Here is a 20,363-nt window from a genome sequence, read left to right as displayed (position 1 = left end):
CTTTTGGATGTTAAAAGAATATGGCGATTCAACAAAAATATTAATTTGGTAGGTTTACAAAAGGGCTGTGTAATGGAAATCTAAGATAAGCAACTCAGGGGAAACATTCTGCAGCCATGTTAAACATGAATTATGGATAAGGGAACAAAGTAAGATTACAACAGCTTCCAATTTTGGCCAAGCACTGTGCTCTTAGGGAACGAATTATTGCTAGATTTTAACAAAGCAATCCTATTATTTTCTGGCTCAAGGGACTGGAAAGATTTTTGTGCTTCGCTGAAGGGAGGGAGACAGGTCAGCTATGGATCAGATGTTTGTCACTGAGCAGTTGAACCTGTCCCACCTGCCTGCAGTTAACGAGGCTGAAGCTGAACTCAGCACTAGAAACCACACTGTGTGACTTAAGTAGGCTGATGGAGAGTTAAAAATACAAGTAGCCTTGGCAAGGGTTTTGCAAACACTTGCCTTGCAGGCTGTCCTCCCACACTCGACCTTGGGCAAGCCGGGCAGAGCTCAGTGGGAGGAACCAGGGTTGTCACCACAGCTCCCCAGGATGTGAACAAGTGCCAGCAAGGGTTTGGTGGCAGATGAAGCCATCCTCAGGAGGACTCAGGACTCTGATGAGAGTATGGACAGTGGTGGCTGCTTGGCTTTCTTGATCTGCTTTGTTTACCAGGCCAGCAACAGGCAGGTTCCGGTCAGAGAAAGTGTGGGCACCCCACAAGTGGCTCTAATGGGGCAGCAGTGAGTCGGGGGACATGCTGAGAAGCAGCTCGCTGCCACCTCCATCTTAGAGAAACAAGGCAGCATTTGTCCTAGCACTGAGCAAGGGAAAAAGAGACAACATGACAGGCTCAGCCGGGGGGATGCGGGGGACTTTTTCCTCCCTTCCCAGGGAGAGAAATGATCCCTGAAGCAGAGCAAATAGCTGCTTCTGGAAGCCCAAATTCAACATCAGAGGCCGAAAGCAGGCTGGCACCCACATGGCGCCTGCTGGAGCCCAGCAAGAGGGAATCTGCCATCGCACATTAGAGGCAGCCCCTGTCCAAGTCACCGCAGGCTCCTGCAGCAGGAGCCAGGTAACCATCTGGCCTGGCTGCCTAGGGTGATGCGGGCCAGGCTGGCCAGCACTGGAAGCTCACTGCTGCCCCAGCAAAGGCCTCGGTCAGGAAGGAGGGACAGCCCTTTCTGAGCCCACTGCCATAGGCCTGGCTGTCACAGTAGCCACCGGACAGTTGTCACAAGAAGGCTGTACTCTCAGCAGGGAAGCTGTTTCTCTACATCTAAGAGGCACGTTGGTTTGCAGTGGCCAGTGTTTGGTGTTTAACAAGTGGAGTGGAAAGCCACCATCACCTTAAGTTTGGCCTCTAGTTCTCAAGGAGGGTTGGCAGCGGGATGTGTATAGGAGTAAAGGACTTCATCTTGGGGGCAGGGTCGTCAGCTTTCCCTTTCAGAAAGGACTTAGGGAAATTCAGTTTTTTCCTTTGATCACCTGAAATCCAAGCAGTCATCCAGGGTGAGATTTCTACTTGATGGGAGAAGGTGATGCCATCCCTAGAATATCTTTTAAACGTGAATTATTGCTTGGGCAACAGCAGTATCAAGGCAGCATGTGGCTTGGATTGAATAACACAATCTAGTGGCAGGAAATTCACGGGGGGGGGGAGGGGTTGCAGTCCCTTTGAGACTCTAATGAAAAACCACACTTTCTCCCAGAAAGTGCACTTGTGCACAATTTCGCATGTAACGTTGTGGGTGTCTTAGGTATTGGTCTAGGAACCCCTGGTAGTGGAGGTCCTGGGGGAAACTACTCAACTATGGGCTGCAAAACAAGGCATCATATGATGTAAGACCTAAAGGGGGTGGGGGTAGAGCTGGTAAAGTGATACGCCCATGGGCTATCGCTGTGCACCTTGCCAGACTATTAAAATAATGAGCAGTAAGTAAATTCCAAAATTTAATATTAGAACAATTATGGATACATGAAGTAGAAAGCAAGTCATACAACATTTTGAAATAAGACATAGAGCTTCTAGTGTTTTGCCTGCAGGCTCACCTGGCAGCATATGAGTCTCTTCTTACTTAAGGGGAGACCACAGGTGGAAGAGTATAAGAGCTAAAGAAGAAAAAGTAGGTGATAAAAATTCACTAAAAACTCAGAACTCACAAAGAAGCTCCCTCAAAAAGCCAATGGGAATAAAGGTGGGTGAGCAGAAGGGGATAGACATGGGCCAAGATTTTTTTTTAATCATTGGGTAAATGGTGACTTATTCCAGGATGTTCAGGTTTATAGCAGAAAACACTGATTAAGGCTAGCATGCTTGAAGATTATAGTTTGGGTCTAATAAACTTCCCCAAACCCAGGCAATTTTCATGAATGGGAGATATGCTATAAACGGTTTGGGGGAAAACTGTGCTTGTAATGTTTTTACACTGGACCAACTGTTGGTAGTGAAAAACAATAGTTTAAAACTATTTTTAATCATAGTAAAATTTTCTGGGTCTAATTCTGCAAAGCCAGGAAGGAAGAATGTATCTGCAAAATGAACTGTGAAGTCAAACTGGAAGGGGCCACTTCTTGAAACTAAAAGTTTTTTTCCCCAGTGGTCCAGCTGCATTAAGACCATAAGAGAAAAAGGGTACAGGCTTGATGAAAACCTTACAAAGCAAGGTAACGGGGTCAGACCATCACATGACAATGGGAGTCAATAAAATACTTTGTGTGCTAACTGCAGGCTGGCTCACTCATGAAGTCATTTGGTTGAAAGGAAGTAAAAACCCATCTGGACAAGCTGCCTCAACAGGAAGGCAGTCTGAAAGAAAGCAGCACTCTCTGTGTGGGAAGTGACATTTCCCAGTCGCGGCTCTTCATCTGGCTCCGCTTTCCTATCTAGTTGGAGATTGCTGTTTAATGACTGAGTATCTGAAGCAATCTGAAAAAACTCCCCAGACCCCCATGACTCAAAGGTTCTAGGCCTTTGAGTAAGGGCAGGCACTTCCCAACGATATTCACTTGGGTGCAGAAAAGCCTTGTTTTTCAACTATTGGATTAGTGTGGGCAAACTATTCCCACACTGAAGGTACTTATTCTGTGGCCTTCTCTGTTCCTAATAGTCCCTTGTGCCTTTTTTATTAAGAGTTGTATATTCTGTCTTTTCAAAAAATGGCTTTTGGCTTTATATTAACTTTGTTGTTTTCTATTTCATTAACATCTGCTTTTGCTCTTATTTAACTCCTTCTTTCTTTGGGATCATGTTACCTTTTAGTAGAAAGCTGAGTTCATCTATCTTCTGTCTGCCTTGTTTTCTCTTGAAGGCACAACTCTGTCCCCTTCTTGCCTCCTCCCCTGGGTTTGGATATTCAGTACTTTCATTTGTCATCCTGGTCTCCAAAGTTTAAACTCTCTGTTTTTACTCCCCTCTTTAAATCCAAGTTAATTCAGGAGTGTATGCAATTCCCAGGTGTATGGTTTTATTTCATTACTTTGCTTTTTGCTTGTTTCTAGTTATACCGCACAGGGGTCAGTGAATTTGGCCTGTGTGGTATCACTCTTTGTGCAGTCTGAGATTTTCTTTGTGGTCTTTATACATGGTCTTTTTGAGCATGGTCTATGGGTATTTGAAAAGGTACAAAATTCCATACACATCTATTGGATCTAGCTTGCTAATTATACTAAGTAGATCCTACAAATATTATTTTCTCCTGATTTGATCTGTTGATCACCCACCATGAAGTAAGTATGGATTTTGTTTCTCCTTGGAAGTTCTATCAGTATTTTTTTTTCTTTCTTTTTTTGACAGCTGGTTGGTACAGGGATGGAACCCTAGACCTTGGTGTTACCTCTATAACCAACTGAGCTAACCGGCCAGCCCCACTTTTTGCTTTTTATGTTTTGAGGATATATTAGGTGGATGGTGCTGTTTAATCAACAGTAATGCAATGGCTTGCTTTCTTAATACTTTGGAAATGTAAGCTATTTATCAAGCTGAACAGTTCTTGCATGTTGTCCTGTTTTCTCTTAGTGGTTTAAGATCATGATTCCTCCTGTAGAATCAATCACCTTCCATCCCATATGGAAGATGGCTATTTAGTTGATGAGTATTTAGAAAATAATTACTTTGTATCACATATTGTGGACCCAACAGTAGTAAGCAAAATAACTGAAATATTTGTGTAAATATACACAGTAGTCCTCCTCCCTTATCTGCAGTTTCACTTACCCATGGTCTCTTTCCGTGGCCTGAAAATATTACATGGAACATTCCAGAAAAAAACAATTTAAGTTTTAAGTTGCGTGCCGTTCTGAGCAGTAGCATGAATAGCCTGGGATGTGAATCATCCCTCTGTCTAGCATATCCACGCTGTACAGTATGTATGTACAGGAAAACAGTAGATACAGGGTTCACTACTAGCCATGGTTTCAGGAAAAGTATCCCTGTGGATAAGGGGGGCTACTGTGATTATAAACCAGGGTAAAAGCTATGAAGAAAAAGTACTACTGTTCTACCAGGTTTATATTGGGTCATGCCAGGGGTGGGGGTGCCAAAGAAGTCTACCCTGAGTAAATACTTGATCTGTGATCCAGAGGACAGGTGCGTGTTGGGGCCTTGTAGGCCCAGAGACCAACACACCAAAAGGCTCCTAAAGAGGGAAGAGTTTGAAGACTGGGAAGATGGCCAGCAGGGCAGGAGCTTTGCTGAACAGGGATCCTCCTGGAGCTCATCGGAAGAGCTGCAGCAAAGTCCTGCAACTACAGTAGCCTGGCAAGATGGGTAGGGTGTCACTCCTGAGACAGGCTGAACTGAGCTGGAAAAGGTATCAGGGTGGGAGTGCACAGAGGAAGGAGGTTAAATCTGAGTCATCCATGTATGTACTCAAAGCCAGGGGAGAGAGAATAGAGGACGGTGAAATCAGCCACGGCAAACTCCAGCTTCTAGAGTCGGGCAGAGAACAGTGAAGGCAGTGTGGGAATGTGTGCTGTTGCTCATGTGCACCCTAGGCAGTGCCTCCCTGTCGTTTTAAGATGCAGCGAATTGGTTATTCCCATAATTTCTCCCTGCTCCCAAAGAAGGCAATTCCCTAACTATGGTCATAGGGAAAAGCCAGTGCAAGGTCATAGTTGTAACCGGCCATGGTGTCACAGGGGGAGCGGCAGATGGGAAGAGGGCTCTGGAAGGTCAGCTGGTCCACTGCAAACTCATAGGCGTGGATCAGCCCCCGGTGTCTAGAGAGAGCACAGAGATAAGGACAGGTCAGAACTGTGTGACGGCCCTTGCCCCTGACAGCCGCTGTCTTTGCAGGAGGTGTTCGCCTCAGACAGACAGGAGAGTGACTCATTTTAACAAATACATCCTTTGGCCCACTCATGGTCCTGGGACTAGAGCTAAACAGGGAGGCAGAGGAGTTTGAAGGGGTGTACTAAATGCCAGGAGGCAAGGTGCCTGGAGTGCTAAGGGGCTAATATGAGAGCGGCCCCTGAGCCCACCTGCAGGGCCTCACCCAGCAGGCTGTATATGGGGACTGAACTCAGGGGACTGGGCCTTGCCCCGTAACTCTAACCACAAGCAGGCCCCCTCAATGCTGTGAACTGCCCCCTCTGAAAAAAGAGTGTTCCTGCCCTGTGTGCTGTAGCGGGGAAGCGCTTCCAACAGCGCTCAGTGCAGCTTATCGGTGACCTTGACTGTGTCCCCAATTCTTATAAAAGCATGGCCGTGCCTGAGGGCATAGTGTGGGGGCAACATGGCACAGGGGTTTGGATTTTAAAAAGTCAAATGAAGGTGGTCTTTTCTGAACATGTACAGAGCTGGCCCACCCCGTGCCCCTGACTGACCTCCGGTGCGTGGTGAAGGTGTCCAGGTCGGCATTGCGCACCACCCTCTCGTAGGGCACATTGGCTGTGATGAGGCTGTGGCTGTTGAACGAGATGTGGCGGACAGGGTGTCTGAAAGACAGCAGGAGAGAGGGCGCTTGTGAGGGTAAGTCCCACGGGAGCTGAGCACAGTCCACAGTCCACAGTCTACAGTTGCAGACTCAGGAGTTGAGAGCTGCAAGGGACTCTAGAACCCTCTAAGCCAGGCTTCTCTTTATAGAGAAGGAAATGGGGCCCCCACAGGGGCAGTGCCCGCCTCAGTTCCCAAAGCTAGTGAGAGCAAGACTACACTCTGGACCCTTCTTTATAAACAGATCCAAATGCCCTGATCCATTCTGGCTGACTGCCCCAGCCATCGGGTGGGGTTTGGACATAAAGGACCAACTCAGCCTGAGAGAGATCAGCACCATGTAGTGGAGACCCGCCCCACTGCTGGCCTGGCCAGAAAGGCTCCCCACCCCAATCCTAAACTCAGAGGGCTACAAGGTACACCTATATTCTGGGTTGTAAAAACACATTCAGAAAATCTCGGAACAAAGCAGCTTCTAGTCTGTTTAACATAGGCTTTGGTGCATTCTAAAAACTTTGATGCTGTGCCTGCCCTCAGAGAAGAACCTAATTAAGAAAGATACCTTCCCACAGAATATAGCAATGCTTCCACAGCATGGGAGATGTTAGAAGCTACAAAGAATGGGGCACGGCATTAAGCTCTCAGGAGAAATTCCTTCAGCATCGGCTGAAAGGGTCTGCCAGGCCCTCTCAGAATGGCAGAGAGTGGCATGGGAGGGGACAAAGGAGAGGCCTGCTCCTAGGATGGGCAGAGGCAGGCTTCTTGGCTAGAGCAGAGGATTCTCTTGAGAGTAATGAAAGTTGAGGAGGAGTTGGAGCCTTGCCCTGTTAGTCCAGGGTCTGGGGCACCAATTGGAGGAAGGTCTGGTTGGAGGACTTCACTTCACTCAGACCCAGTAAGGCAGGTGGTGATGGGGGCCCAGACCAGGGGAACGCAAAGATCAGGGAGGATGTGAGAGATGTGGCGGTGCTGGGAAGAGAAGGGACGGTAAGGCTTGCAGTCCGGCTGACTGAAGTGGTCAGGGAGCAGGATGTGAATTTGAGCATGGCAGTGAACTCTGGACAGGAGACTGTGTAGAGAGGGAGGCATCAGCCTTGTCTGGGTGGAAACCACTGGGCGTGCAGGTACAAAGGCAAATGCTGGGCCAAGACCACTTCTCTGGGGAAGACCTCACTTACCTGAGGCTTCATGTGAATAGCCATCCGAGAGAGCTTTTCAGAGAGAAGAATGAAATCTGCTGGAGTGCAAACCTAGGGAACTAATCGAAGCTGCTGTGAAAAGCCTGGGGACCCAGGATGGCAGAGGGAGCTGTTCTAGAGGCAGGCCCAGCCAGCTCTTCAAAACAAACACCAGATTTTCCTTTAAAGCAAATGCTTCTGGGATTCTAGTGTGGGAGTTTTAGTTGCCTTTTGGCACCACCTGGTGGCAACTCAGCACATCACCATGGAAATCAGAAAAAGGGCCTATGCACCTGATTGCCAAGAAAGGATGGGGATGGATAGACAGGGCACCAGCCTGATCAGAGCTGCAGCTGCAGCACCCACCAACACTGTCCTCCAAGGAAGAAACCAATTCCTCACTTAACCGCCTCTCCTAGGCATCTGTGAAGTTGTTGACCTTGCACTGAAGACCACACTGCTTCTCCCAGGTCTAGTTTGTATTGCTTTGCAGTTGTGGGGAACAACCATCAGTTCATAGTTGGAGGCCTTGGTGTCTATGCTCGCTTGCTTTTATTATCATGATCACCGTCCGCAGTATTGAGGCGCAGATGAGAGGTGGCCAGTTGCCTGTCTTTCCACCTGCCTCAAAAGCAGGGGCTCCCAGTAGAGGCATGTGGACCAGTAGATGTGGGTGGGGTAAAAGGAGCACCCATTCCTTGGCCGAGGTGGGGACAGCATTAAGTTGGCTCTGGATGTCCCTGCTCCAGGTGAGGCTGCCTCTGCTTTCAAGATTAGAAGCAGGCTTACTTGAAAATGTTTAACCAGTTAGGCCTCATTAGTACAAATGCACCTGTGAAGCCATTGGCCTGTGCTTGTAATAATATCTATTTATGTCTCAAATATTAGCGTTAAAGGTTGAAATTCCTCATTAGTTGAATCCTGAAAACTTTCAGTCCTAAGGGCCCATCTGAACAGTGTGAGGAAAGTCCATGTGACAGAGGCAGAAGATCACGGCTGTGCACATGATGACACTGGAGTGGAGGATGCTGTGCCGGGGCCAGCCCTCCCTCCCGCCTGTGGTCAGACGGGGTGGTGCACCTGCACCTCAGTGGGGGAGTCACATCATGGTCTAGCTATCTGGCTTCCTACATTTTTGGGTTACCTTCTCTTTTATTAAGATAAAATCCTAAAATAACGAGAACAACGCTTACAAGAAATTAGTTTCTTCAGAGAAACCTGGGCCAGATTAATAATGGGTGGGTGTGAATTGTGGCAGTTTTAATGAGGTAAGAGGGAGGAACTACATCTCCACCGACCAGCACCATTTTCAAGCCTCAGCTTCCTCATCTGATAAAGGGAGCCAGGAGCCACGGCTGGCTTGTCAGGTTATGGTGAGGCTCCTACAGTGGAGCATGGGAAGCATTTAGCACAGTGCCTGGCTCCAAGAGGGACTAGTACGATCAGTGCTCTTACTGCTATTACCTAGAATGCACCTCCCACAGCTTTTGGTTCATCCGGTAATCCCACACAGAGACCAGGCCTTCTTCACCTCCGCTGACAATTTTCCATTCATCCATCTGGACTGCAGAGACCCCAAGCTGGTGGGCAGAGAGAGACAGGGCGATTTTATCGGAGCGGAGGTCATGGATCCTCACCCTGGAAGACCCAAGAAGAGCACAGAGAAAGAGATTAAAGATTGAAAGTACAAATTCCTCCCCAGATGTGCCGGTCTTTGCACAGTGTTCCTACGTAAAACTCCTTTGGTTGCAAACGTCTACAATAATGATAGAAAACTTTTATCTCCTACTCAGGACACTGTCATAGTTTATAGAGAACCTGCCACTGTTTAATCAGTTTGACTTAAAAACATATGGAACAGGAAAGGTCCAGGAGAAGCCCTGCTGCCCACTTTATCTGTTTCATAGGGAAAAGACACCCGTGCAGGGCACTCATGCACATAGAAGGGAGCTGAGGTCTGCCTGGCATTGTGACTCCATGTGGGTGTTGGTCTGAGAAGCCTGTCCCATGGTAAAGTTACTACCCAGCGCAGTCATTTTGTGGGTGGTATAATACCCTGTTAGGGGCAAGAGGTAAATCAGCTACACTTGTCTGCAACCGAATCCTTCCCTGGTTAGGAAAACAACACTTTTTGGGTATTTAATTTAACTCAACTTTATTAAGTTCATCACCATCTTGTTGAAATTTCAAAAAGCGAATGCTTTTATCCTTGACTTAGCACAGCAAGATCATAAGAGTATGTGGACACTTGGCAGTCATTTATCTAAAGCCTGGATATACTTACTGTGTGATAATCTGAATTTCCTTTAGAATCTCCTTAAAAACTATTTTTTATATAATATAACTCTATATGGATTTTCACATGAGGATAAATTAGATAAGACAGAACTTTCTTATCCGCTACAAATGTAACCATACTTAATTCCTGAAATAAGCCACAAGAGCTAAAATTGAATAGGGCATAATTAAATTTGATGAGTATAAAGATGAGTATAACAGATCCTATGATACAAGTCAAAAAAGGAAAAGACAACCACTGCCTGAAAGACACCATCATCTAGCAGAGGAGTTGGACAAATATATAATATGTTTGATGTGATCATATGTATATGTTTGACATGAAAAATAGGGTAAGACAAGATTATCTGAAACGTGTTTTATGCCCCTGATTCTTTAGCTACGTGAGCATGCAAACACACACTTATTTTCAAAGTTCTGATGGAAAATTATTTTGAACCCGAAATTCTACACCTAGCTTACCTATCGGGTTTGAAGGCATAATGAAGACTTTTTTTAAAAAACAGAAAAGAACTCAGTGAATTACCTGGGGATACTCTCTGAAAGAAAATGATATAGCAAAATATCAGAAGGAATGCGAGGAGCCCACACACAGGCCATATAGTCAATTATTAAATAAACACTAAAACATAGCCCAAGAAGACCCATGGCTTAAGTAAGACCTGACTTGTCAGGTCAAAGAGATGCATACAGGACACATCTGACTATTAACAAGAAGAGCTTCAAATGCATCACAAAGAAAAAATACCTTACACATGAAAAGCATATTTGCAAATGCCAAGGAAGAGAGATGACAATTTTAATACTTGAAAAGGTATATTTCAGGGCAAAACACATTAGATAAGAGCACAGTTTACTAAGTGCTTAGTAAAACTTGCCTGGACCTAATTTCTTTTTGGTAGGTTTTTTTGTTTTTAAAATGTGGTATATATGCACAATGGACTACTCAGCCATAAAAAAAAAAAAAAAAGAAAAAGAAAAAGAAATTCTGCCATTCGTAGCAACATAGATGAGCTTGGAGAAAATTATGCTAAGTGAGATAAGCCAAGCATAGAGAAAATACCACATTATTACTCATAAGTAGGAGCTAAGAAAGAAGAGAAAGAACAATCACAATAATACGTTGAACTTTCAGAAGGAGAGAACAGAACTGTAGTGGCTGGGGGAGGGGTGGGGTGTTAGGGAGAAATTGGTTAAAGGACACAAAGAATGAATACATTTTGTAATGATGAATATGCTAATTATCCTGATATGATCATCACATATTGTACACAAATACTGAGAGTTCTGTACCCTGCAAATATGTATAATCAATTATGTTTCAATAAAAAGTTTCTTATTATAATCTATTCAGGTTTTCTATTTCTTAATTTTTTAAACTTCCAAATTTGAAAACTTAGATGAACAAAATGACTTTCTAGGAAAATAACAATTACCAAAACTGCCCCCTAGGAGATAGAAGATCCAAATAGATAAAGTAACAAAGAGCAAACTGGGAAAGCTATCAAGGAGCAACAGTTCCTGCACAAAAAGAACAAGTGACATTGACACCTGTAAGGAACATCTGCAGGGTTATTTAAATTGCTCCACAGCCTACAAAAAGATGGAAAGCGTCCAAACTCTTTATATGAAGCCAGCATTCTATTACCAAAAACCTGACAGTGCGAGCAAGATAAAAGAAAACCACACATCTGAATACAGTATCAACTAATAGACTCCACAGCAATATGCTACAAACAAGTGGAGCCTTAGAAAACCACATGGTCATTTCCATGGATGTTAAAAAGAAATCTGATGAAATGTAACACCCGTTCTTAACAAAAAGTCTTTAAAAAAAAGAATAATGCACTATCACCACTATTAGTTCACATTGTTTTTTAAAAAATTAGATACAATTAGAAAAAAATGAAAGGTATAAAAACTGGAAAGAAGTGGGCAAATTTATCATTAGAGATGACAATCCAAGAGAGTTCAATAATTCAGAATCAAATATAAATTAATTGCCAAAATCAATAGCTGTCTTATGTATAAACAACCACTAGTTTTAAAAATGTAATCAAAGACCCCACTTACAATAGCAATTATAGGCAAAATTATCTGTAATAATTTTCTCAGCTTGGAGCTCTACCATATACATTACACCAAAATAAATTACAGAGGGCTCAAAGAGTTAAACAAACTATAAAAATATTCAGAATAGGGAAGGCCTTTCTAAACATAACAAAACCCAGAAGCCAAAAAAAGAAAAGATTTATAACCATATACAAAAGTGTTTAACTTTTTTCCATGTGGGGGAAAAATCAAAGTCAAGGCAAATGATAAACTGGGGAAAATGTCTGCAGCAGAAGGGACTCATTTCTTATAATAAATTCCTTCAGATTAATAGTAAAGACTGACAACCCAATATTAAAATGAGACAAAACACAATTCACAGAAAAAGAAATATTAATGGCTTTAAACATGTGTAAGATGTTCAAGTTTGCTCATTTTAAGAGAAAGGATGCAATAAAACTACAATGCAGTACCACTTGTCACTTATCTACCCAGCCAAGATCAGGCATGGTGACACACCCTATGAGGCACTCTAGGGTAGTGAAACATGGATAGGTAGGTACTTATACACGGCTGATACGAGCACAAATAGCTCTTTAGGGTGTGATTTGGCAATATCCAACCAAATAACAAATGTACTTCACTTTTAACCCAGCAATTCCACTTCTAGGAATTATCTAGGATACATGTTCACATGTGTACAGATACACACAAGGCCACTAGCCACAGTACTGTTTTTAATAGCAAAAGATGGGGCTCCTGCTTTAGACAACTTGACCCTTCTACTGCAAGTCACTTAATAATGCTGGATGAAATATAACATCCTTTCAAATCCATTGCTGAGCTCACAAAGTAAGTGACTTCCCCAGGGCCCCAGCTGAAAACCAGACTGGAGAACTTGAGCTGCAACTCAAGTTGCAGTGTGGAGGGATAAGGCCATTTGCAGGAGCCAACCTCAAGACCAACAGGTCTGGATCTCAACACAGGCAGGGGCATGATTATAAGACTTGGGCCCACCCAAAGGGGGAGGGGAGTACTGAGACTCCTGCTTTTTAAGAAATCCATATAAAACTTCTATAAATGAAAATGTTCCCTGAAATTAAATTCATGAGATAGGCTAGAAGCAGATTAAAGAATTTGTGAATTAGAAGATAAGTCTGAAGGAATTATCAAGGATGGAACACAGAGAGATAAACAGATGAAAAATGTGTGAATGAGGAGTTAAGAGACAAGAAGGATAGACAGTTTCAACATATGTCCAAAGAAAGTTCCACAAAGAGGAGACAGAGTATATGGCAAAGAAGCAATATTCAAAATAACGGCTGGCATTTTCCCAGAATTAAAGACATGCATCCTCAGACTCATATAACATTAATAAGAATAAAAAGAGATACATACATAAGAGTATAATGAAAAAAAAAAAAAAAAAAGATACCAAAGACAAGTCTTAAAAGCAACCTGAAGGAAAAAGAACATTACCTATTAAGGGAACAATAATCAGACTGACAGGACAATGAGAAACTACATTTAAGTTGTCAGGAATTCCTATGACTCGATATGGATGGCACCCTTAACTAGCCCATCAACTGAGTGCTAGTTAAAGCAATTCTGGTGCATCCACACAGTAGAACACGGTGCAGTCATCAAAGGAAGAGGCAGATGTATACCTGCCGACAGGCAGTGGTCTCCAGTGTGTCAATGCCCACCGCTGTGAACAGGTGCATGTTGGGGGAAAGGGGATATACAAGTCTGCATGTGGGCAGACAACCCCTGGACACGCTAACTGTCACGGAGTTGCAGCTGACTAGGCAGCTTGGGAAGAGGAGTGCACAGAAGAGTGAATTCTCCTATACTACTTTGTGCTTTGAAATTCACTTTTGTTTTGTTTTGTTTTTTTTGGTGGCTGGCCAGTATGAGGATCTGAACCCTCGACCTTGGTGTTACAAACCATGCTTTAACCAACTGAGTGAACTGGGCAGCCCTCTTAAATTCAATTTTGAATGTGCTTGTTACCTGTTTAAGTAAAATGAAAAATAAAATCCTGGAAGGACATACTTGAAATGTTAACAGCAGTTACCTTGGAGAGGAAGAGTGGTAATGGAAGAACGAGTGTGATAAAGGAGGTTCTTCCTTTTTATTCTAGACTCTGCTGTGTTTTTTCAAAAGTAAGAACTCATTCGTGACTGGGAGGGGCACCTGGAGGTTTTCCCGGGTACTGGTCATGCTCTGCGGTGGATGCACAGCATTCTCTGTGATTATTGAAACGGTACACACACCTTATATGCACTCCCGTATGTATGCTTTGTTTCATAATTTTAAAGGTAGTCTATTCACCTATTACGTAATGTCAAATAAAATAGGATTTTAAAGATATATGGTCTTAGGACACAGAGGAGAGATCCATCAGTTCCTCCTGGCTAGGCCATGTACACAACAAGTGATGCAGAATAATAAAGAGGTCTGTGGCTATGGAATGCCGTTCAATTCCCCACTTTCCAGGAAGGGATCTGGGATTAGACAGACACAGAGAAAACAGGATGTATACTTCGAGAACAAAGGTCTCTCTCTGTTAGCATTTAGAGACACCTATTCTTTAGGCATCTGCAGATAAGAGAACAAGGCTGTTTGGCCAGAGAAGAGAAAAAGTGTATTTACTTTAAAAAGAACCCTGCCTCTGGGCTATAATGGGAACTTGAAAAGGATTTGTGGGGAGGGTAGAAATTTTTAGCCTAACTACTTTCCAGCGCATATTGGTTAATAAGGGTCTATTTTGCTGTGGTGATTTCCATAAAGAGCTCCTCTGTTGAATATTTATACTCCATAATTTACAGTTTGGCTGTTAAGGAGACAAAGGCAAACACAAATTTGGTCCAGAAGTTCAAAGTTTGCCATCTGTTTTCCTATTGTATTTAGATACCAGCATGGATGACTCCAAATAAAATAAACAAATACACCAAAAGATAGAGCATTAGTGTATTTTAGATCACTAAGGAAAACAAAAATGGGCCAAAACAGCCCTGAACTCCCCACAGGAAAAAAGGAAAAGCATTTTTCTGACCTCCCCTTAGAGGCATCACTATGGCTTCTTGTTGACAGAAATAGCAAACACCACGGTGTGCTAGGTCTACACAAGCCATTCAAATGCACATTAAGAAATAGATACCTGCCTCAAACATCTGACAGTGTGCAGCACCAACCTGAAATGCAGTGTACCTTGGCAGAGCCTGTAACCTCAGCACTCAAATCAAATGCTAGACACTGGGAAACAGGTAGCACAGCAAATGGGCACCAAAATATGCCAAGACAACTGATTCCATGGACAAAAAGAAGCCAATGGTAGATATTGCGAATCCCTATTTAGCGAGTATTTCATCAACTTTGCCTGTTGAAAAGAAAAATAATTGGTCTGAAGGCTGTAATTGTGTTATGTTTAATATTCATGGTTGGGCTTGGACGACTGTTCCAATGCTCCCTCTCTCCAGCCCCTCTAATGAAAATCACACCGTAGGAGTCGGCTCTAGCCTGCCAATTAAAACAAAAGACACCAGAACCTTCCAAAGACTCCAGCAGAGGAGCATCCATCTGATGGGCAGGAAAACGTGCTGGAACTGAGAGGGAGGCACGCTCTGGTTGGTCCTATGTGAAGAGCTTTGAATAACTTATTATAACATTTGCAGATAGAGCAAACGCAACATTGATGCCCTACTCACTCTCTCTCTAACAGCAGGCAGCAGTACTACAAGCACACCACAACTTTATATTTGTTAGCGCAAGAAGTAAGCCCTGAGACTCTTTAATTGGGGGTTGCAGCTTAGGGCTCACTTCCTATTGGTGTGGATTAAAGAGGCCTATGATAATAAGGCAGACTGTATTTGATGGCAAATCTGAAGCCTATTCAGACTCTCACTTGGCAGTTTCATTAAGAAGGAGCTGACCTCCAGCTATATTTCTATCCAGAAAAGGAACAAGCAATAAGGCGTTAAAATGTAGGCTTCTTTAATGACCAAATTAATCAAGAAAACTCATTTTTTAAAAAAAAGAAATCAGTACATGATTCTGGTTTGGTCTCATTGAACCTGGGCTATTAAAGAGGATTTTAAATATAACCTTATATCCCAAAATCAATAGCTTTATCTACATAGCACTAATGATGGCCCTTGGTGAATGATTTGTTACAAACAGCAACTAGAAAGACATGTATTTTCAGGTAGAACTGCCTGGTTTAATCCAACTAAGCTAAGCTTAGCACTCTCTGTATTTTAAAGCTGTATCTCTGAAGTTTAAAGTTTTCTGTATGTAGAACATAAACTCAACATGGTCAAGAGTTTAAAGCCCTATGGACCAATCACTGAACCTTTCTGGATCTGTTTCCTCAGCTGGGCCAGCATTAGATGGTCTTGAAGAGCTCTGCTAAACCCAAAACTCTGTGATCCATAACGAGCCAGCCCATGATACTACCTGTGGACAATGATTATAGTGTATTTAATGTCAGAAGAAAGGGGACATGATCTCAAGTTGGAAATACCAAAACTTTTAGTTAACTTTAATATTTAAAATTTTAATCATATGAATATTTTATATATCCATACTGCACATAAAAATGCCAACACAAGTTTTTTATTTTCATATGCAATGAAACTGTTCAACATGCCTGATGTTTGGAAGCTGAATGTATATTACTTAGTAAAAAAGGGATGAAATATTTTAAACAAAAAGCTGTAGGTAATCAAGACAGTTTGATACTGTCAAAACACAGATACAGATCAATGAAATAGAATTGAGAGTTCAGAATGAACTGTCAAATTTATAGTCAATTGATTTTCAACAATGGTGCCAAGACAATTCAATGGGAAAAGAATAGTCTTTTCAACAGACAGTGCTAGCACAACTGGATATCCACATGTAAAAGAATGAAGCTGCACCTCTGCCTCACACCATATACAGACATTAATTAAATGGATCATAGACCTCAGTGCAGGAGCCAAAACTATAAAACTTTTTGAAGAAAACACAGGAGTAAATCTTTGTTAACCTGGGTTAGGAAATGGCTTCTTAAATATGACACCAACAGCACAGTGATGAAAACAAAACCACAAAAATCAGAAACTTTTGTGCTTCAAAGGACACTATCAAGAAAATGAAAAGACAGCCCATAGAATGGAGAAAATATCTGCAAATCCTATCTACAATAAGGGACTTATAGCTAGAATGTATTAAAACTATTGAGGACTGGCCAGTTAGCTCTCTTGGTTAGAGCGTATCCTTATAACTCCCAAGGTCATGGATTCAGATTCCTGTATTGGCCAGCCACCAAAAAAATAAATTAAAAAATCTCAAGGAAAAAAAAAAAAAAGAAAAAGACTAAAACTCTTAACAACTCAATAAAAAGATAACCCAATTAAAAGTGGGCCAAGAATTTGGATAGATATCTCTCCAAAGAAGATATGCAAATGGACACATGAAAGGATGTTCAATACTATTAGCTATCAGGGAAATGCAGACCAAAACCACAATAAGATACCACTTCACGTCCATTAGGATAACTATAATCAGAGACAACAGCAAGTGTTGGTGAGGATATGAAGAAATTTGAACCCTCATACAGTGCTAGTGGGAATGTAAAATGATTCTGCTACTTAAGAAAAGAGTTTGGCAGTTCTTCAAACAGTTAAACAAAGAATTACCCTATAAGCCAGCAATTCCACTCCCAGATATATACTCAAGAGAAATGAAAACATATGTCCACACAAAAACTTACACTGACTGATGAATGGATAAACAAAATGTGGTATAACAATACAATGGACTATTATTTGGCCATAAAAGGAATGATGTACTGATACATGCTGCAACACAGGTTTATCTTGGAAACATGCTAAATGAAAGAAGCCAGTCACAAAAGGTCATATGTTATATCATTCCATTTATACAAATGTCCAGGACAGGCAAATCCATAGAGAAATACAGTAGATTAGTGGCTACTCAGAAGTGGAGGGGTTGGAGGAAAATGGGGAGTGACCATTAAGGGGTACAGGATTTCTATTTAGGGTGATAAAAATGTTCTAAAGTTGACTGTGGCGATGGTTACACAACCTTGTGAAATTACTAAAAGCATAATCACCAATTTAAATTGTACAATTTAATATCTCAAAGCTGTTAAAAAAGAAAACCTTGAGAATATGGGGCGGGGGGAAGGCTGTGCGATTTGTTGGTTCAATGAATGTTGCCTTAGCAACCTGATAACAGCCTGACATTTGCTCTTAGCACCAACTCTTATTTTGATTCTCCCTAGCAGAGCAATGATAAGCTTCTCCATTCTAATGAGATCCCCGATTTTATTGGTGAGGATAATATCACATATGAGAAGACTGAGAGTAACCAAACAGGAAGGGACCTCATTTAATATAGCCCACTACTGCCATCTACAGTGTTTACTTAAATCATTTAAAAGAAAATATGAGTTCTGATTCTGGCTCAGGTGGAGTAAGCTCACTACTGCCTCTCTCCTGCTGACTACCACCAACACCTAGGGACAAAATACAGAAAACAAATGCCTGAGACTCTGGAGAGTAAACACAAGCTGATGGATTGTGGAGACCAGGAAAAGGAGCCCCTGAAGGCTGGCAAGGTAGAAGGATTAAGAGAGAAGGAAACTGAAGAAGGGAATCCATAATACCATGTATAAACCCACACAAATCCCAGGCTCATCTCTGAGCTGTGAAGGACAGATCCAAAGCAGTATAGCAAAGACTCTGAGAACTCAATTGAGACTTAAACCACCGCCAACTCTCAGACTAAACCTTGCATGGCATAAGTGCAGGACAGACTGAAAACAGCACAGCAAAGCTTTAGAAATAGAAATGATATTGAAATCACCACCCACAGAAGGCAAGACAGAACTAGTGGTCTGAACCTAACCAAGGTTTAAGGTTTTTTTTAAAATCAACCTTTTTCAGACGATTATAAAACAGGATACAAAGTGTTACACAACATAACATTCACAATGTCCAGGATATAATCCAAAATTACTTGATATACCCCAAAACAAAAAACTAACAGGAAAATGTGACCCATTTTCAAGGGAAAGGAAATAATTAACAGATGTCAACTCTAAGATAACACAGCTTTAGGGACACATTGACAACTTTAAAGCGCCTATTGTAACCATATTCCATGAGGTAAATGCAAAATGAGTAGAAAAAGTGACATTCTCAACAGAGAAACAGAAACTATAAAAAAGAACTGAATGGAAATTTCAAACCAAAAAATATACAATCTGAAATAAAAAATTCACGGGATGGGCTCAATAGCAGAATGGAGGTGACAGAGGCAAGAGTCCGTGTACCTGAATTTAGATCAATAGGAATTATGCAATCTGGAGAACAGAAAGTAAGGTGATGGAGTTTGGATGTGTAGTCCCCCCCCAGACCTGTGGAGCTACCAGAGTGGAACACCAGCCTGGGAGAGGTGAAGTGTGGCCTGAGACCAGGAAAGCCATAGAAGTGGACCTGCCCAAGGACTTGGGGACCCAACTCCCACGCCAGTGTGGTTTGTGCAGCAGCTCTGCAGAGTAGAGGCCTGAAACCTCGGTGGCATCCACGTTGTGTTAAGTCTGCAGGCCGGCAGGACATGACAGCAGTGGAGTCATGGCAGCCTCCACCCAGATTCCAGGGGATGTATGGAAAAGCCTGAGGGCCCAGGCAGAGACCTGGCACAGGGGCAGAGCCACTGCAGAGGACATCTACTAGAGTAATGCCAAGCAGGAAAGTGGGGTTGGAGCCCCCACAAGGAGCCCCCACCAGGGAAATGTCTAGTACAGCCAATGCAGCAGGGCTGCTGCCAGGACCCCTGAACTCCGGGGCCACTGGTAACGTGCAACGCAGGCCTGGAAAAGCCACAGGCACCAGTGTGGCCCTATGGGCTATGCCTGGTGGAGCTGCAGGAGTGAGGCTGCCTGATGCTTTGGGGGCCCAGATGCCCCACTGTGCCCAAGATGCAGGACTTGGAGTCAAAGAAGATTATTTTGGAGCTTTAAGACATAATGTCTACCCTGCTGGGTTTTGGATTTGTTTGGGGCCCGTTTCTCCTTTCTTCTGGCCTATTCCTCTCTTTTGGAATGGGAACGTGTACCCAATGTCTGTTCCACCAGTGTATCTTGGCAGTAGATAAATTTGGTTTTGATTTTTACAGGTTCACAGCTGGAAAGACTGGACTTTGGTCTCAGATTAGACTTTGGACTTTTAATTTGGTGCTGGAGCAAGCTAAGACTTTTGGGACTGTTGGGATAGAATGACTGTATTTCATATGTGAGAGTGACCTGAATTTTGGGGGCCAGGGGCGGAATGATGGAGTTTGGATGTGTTGTCCCCTCCAAAACTCATGTGGAAATTTGATCTCCAATGTGGCAGTGTTGGAAACTGATTGAGTCATGGGGGTGGATCCCTCATGAATGGATTAATGCTCTCTCTGGGGGTGGAGGGGTAGTGAGTGAGTTCTCGCTCTCTGAGTTCCCGTGAGAGCTGATTGTTTAAAGGACCCTGGCACCTTCTCTCTTACTCTCTCCCTCTTGCTTCCTCTCTCGCCATGTGATGTGCTTGTACCTGCTAGCTGCCTGCTGCTTTTCCGCCATGAGTAGAAGCAGCCTGAGGCCTGTGCCAGATGCACCTGTCCCAGAATCGTAAGCCAAATAAACCTCTTTCCTTTATAAATTATCCAGTCTCAGGTATTTCCGTTATAGCAATACAAAACGGACGAGAACAGAAGGTTTGACTTCAGTGACCTGCTGGGCAATATGAAAAGGTCTACCATTCACATCATTGAAGTCTAAGGAGAGGAGAAAGGGATTAGTGAAGAAAGCTATCTGAAGAAATAATAGCTGAATGCTATTTACAATAGC

At 42.9% G+C, this 20,363-nt stretch overlaps 1 protein-coding gene across 1 annotated transcript in view; it reads right to left on the bottom strand.

Moving 5' to 3' along the window:
• Positions 1 to 1,944: 1,944 nt before the first annotated feature.
• FBXW8 (F-box and WD repeat domain containing 8) overlaps positions 1,945 to 20,363 on the bottom strand; it is a 108,877-nt gene continuing 90,458 nt past the window's right edge. The window contains exons 9-11 of the mRNA XM_063085616.1: positions 8,582 to 8,755; positions 5,831 to 5,941; positions 1,945 to 5,224 (exon numbers count right to left, since the gene is read on the bottom strand). Of these exons, the coding sequence (XP_062941686.1) occupies positions 5,080 to 5,224; positions 5,831 to 5,941; positions 8,582 to 8,755 (430 nt within the window). The 3' untranslated portion in view covers positions 1,945 to 5,079. The remainder of the gene's footprint in view (positions 5,225 to 5,830; positions 5,942 to 8,581; positions 8,756 to 20,363) is intronic.

Source organism: Cynocephalus volans, chromosome 2 (assembly GCF_027409185.1).
Source record: "Cynocephalus volans isolate mCynVol1 chromosome 2, mCynVol1.pri, whole genome shotgun sequence".
NCBI lineage: Eukaryota > Metazoa > Chordata > Mammalia > Dermoptera > Cynocephalidae > Cynocephalus > Cynocephalus volans.
This window is presented reverse-complemented; position numbering and strand designations above follow the sequence as displayed.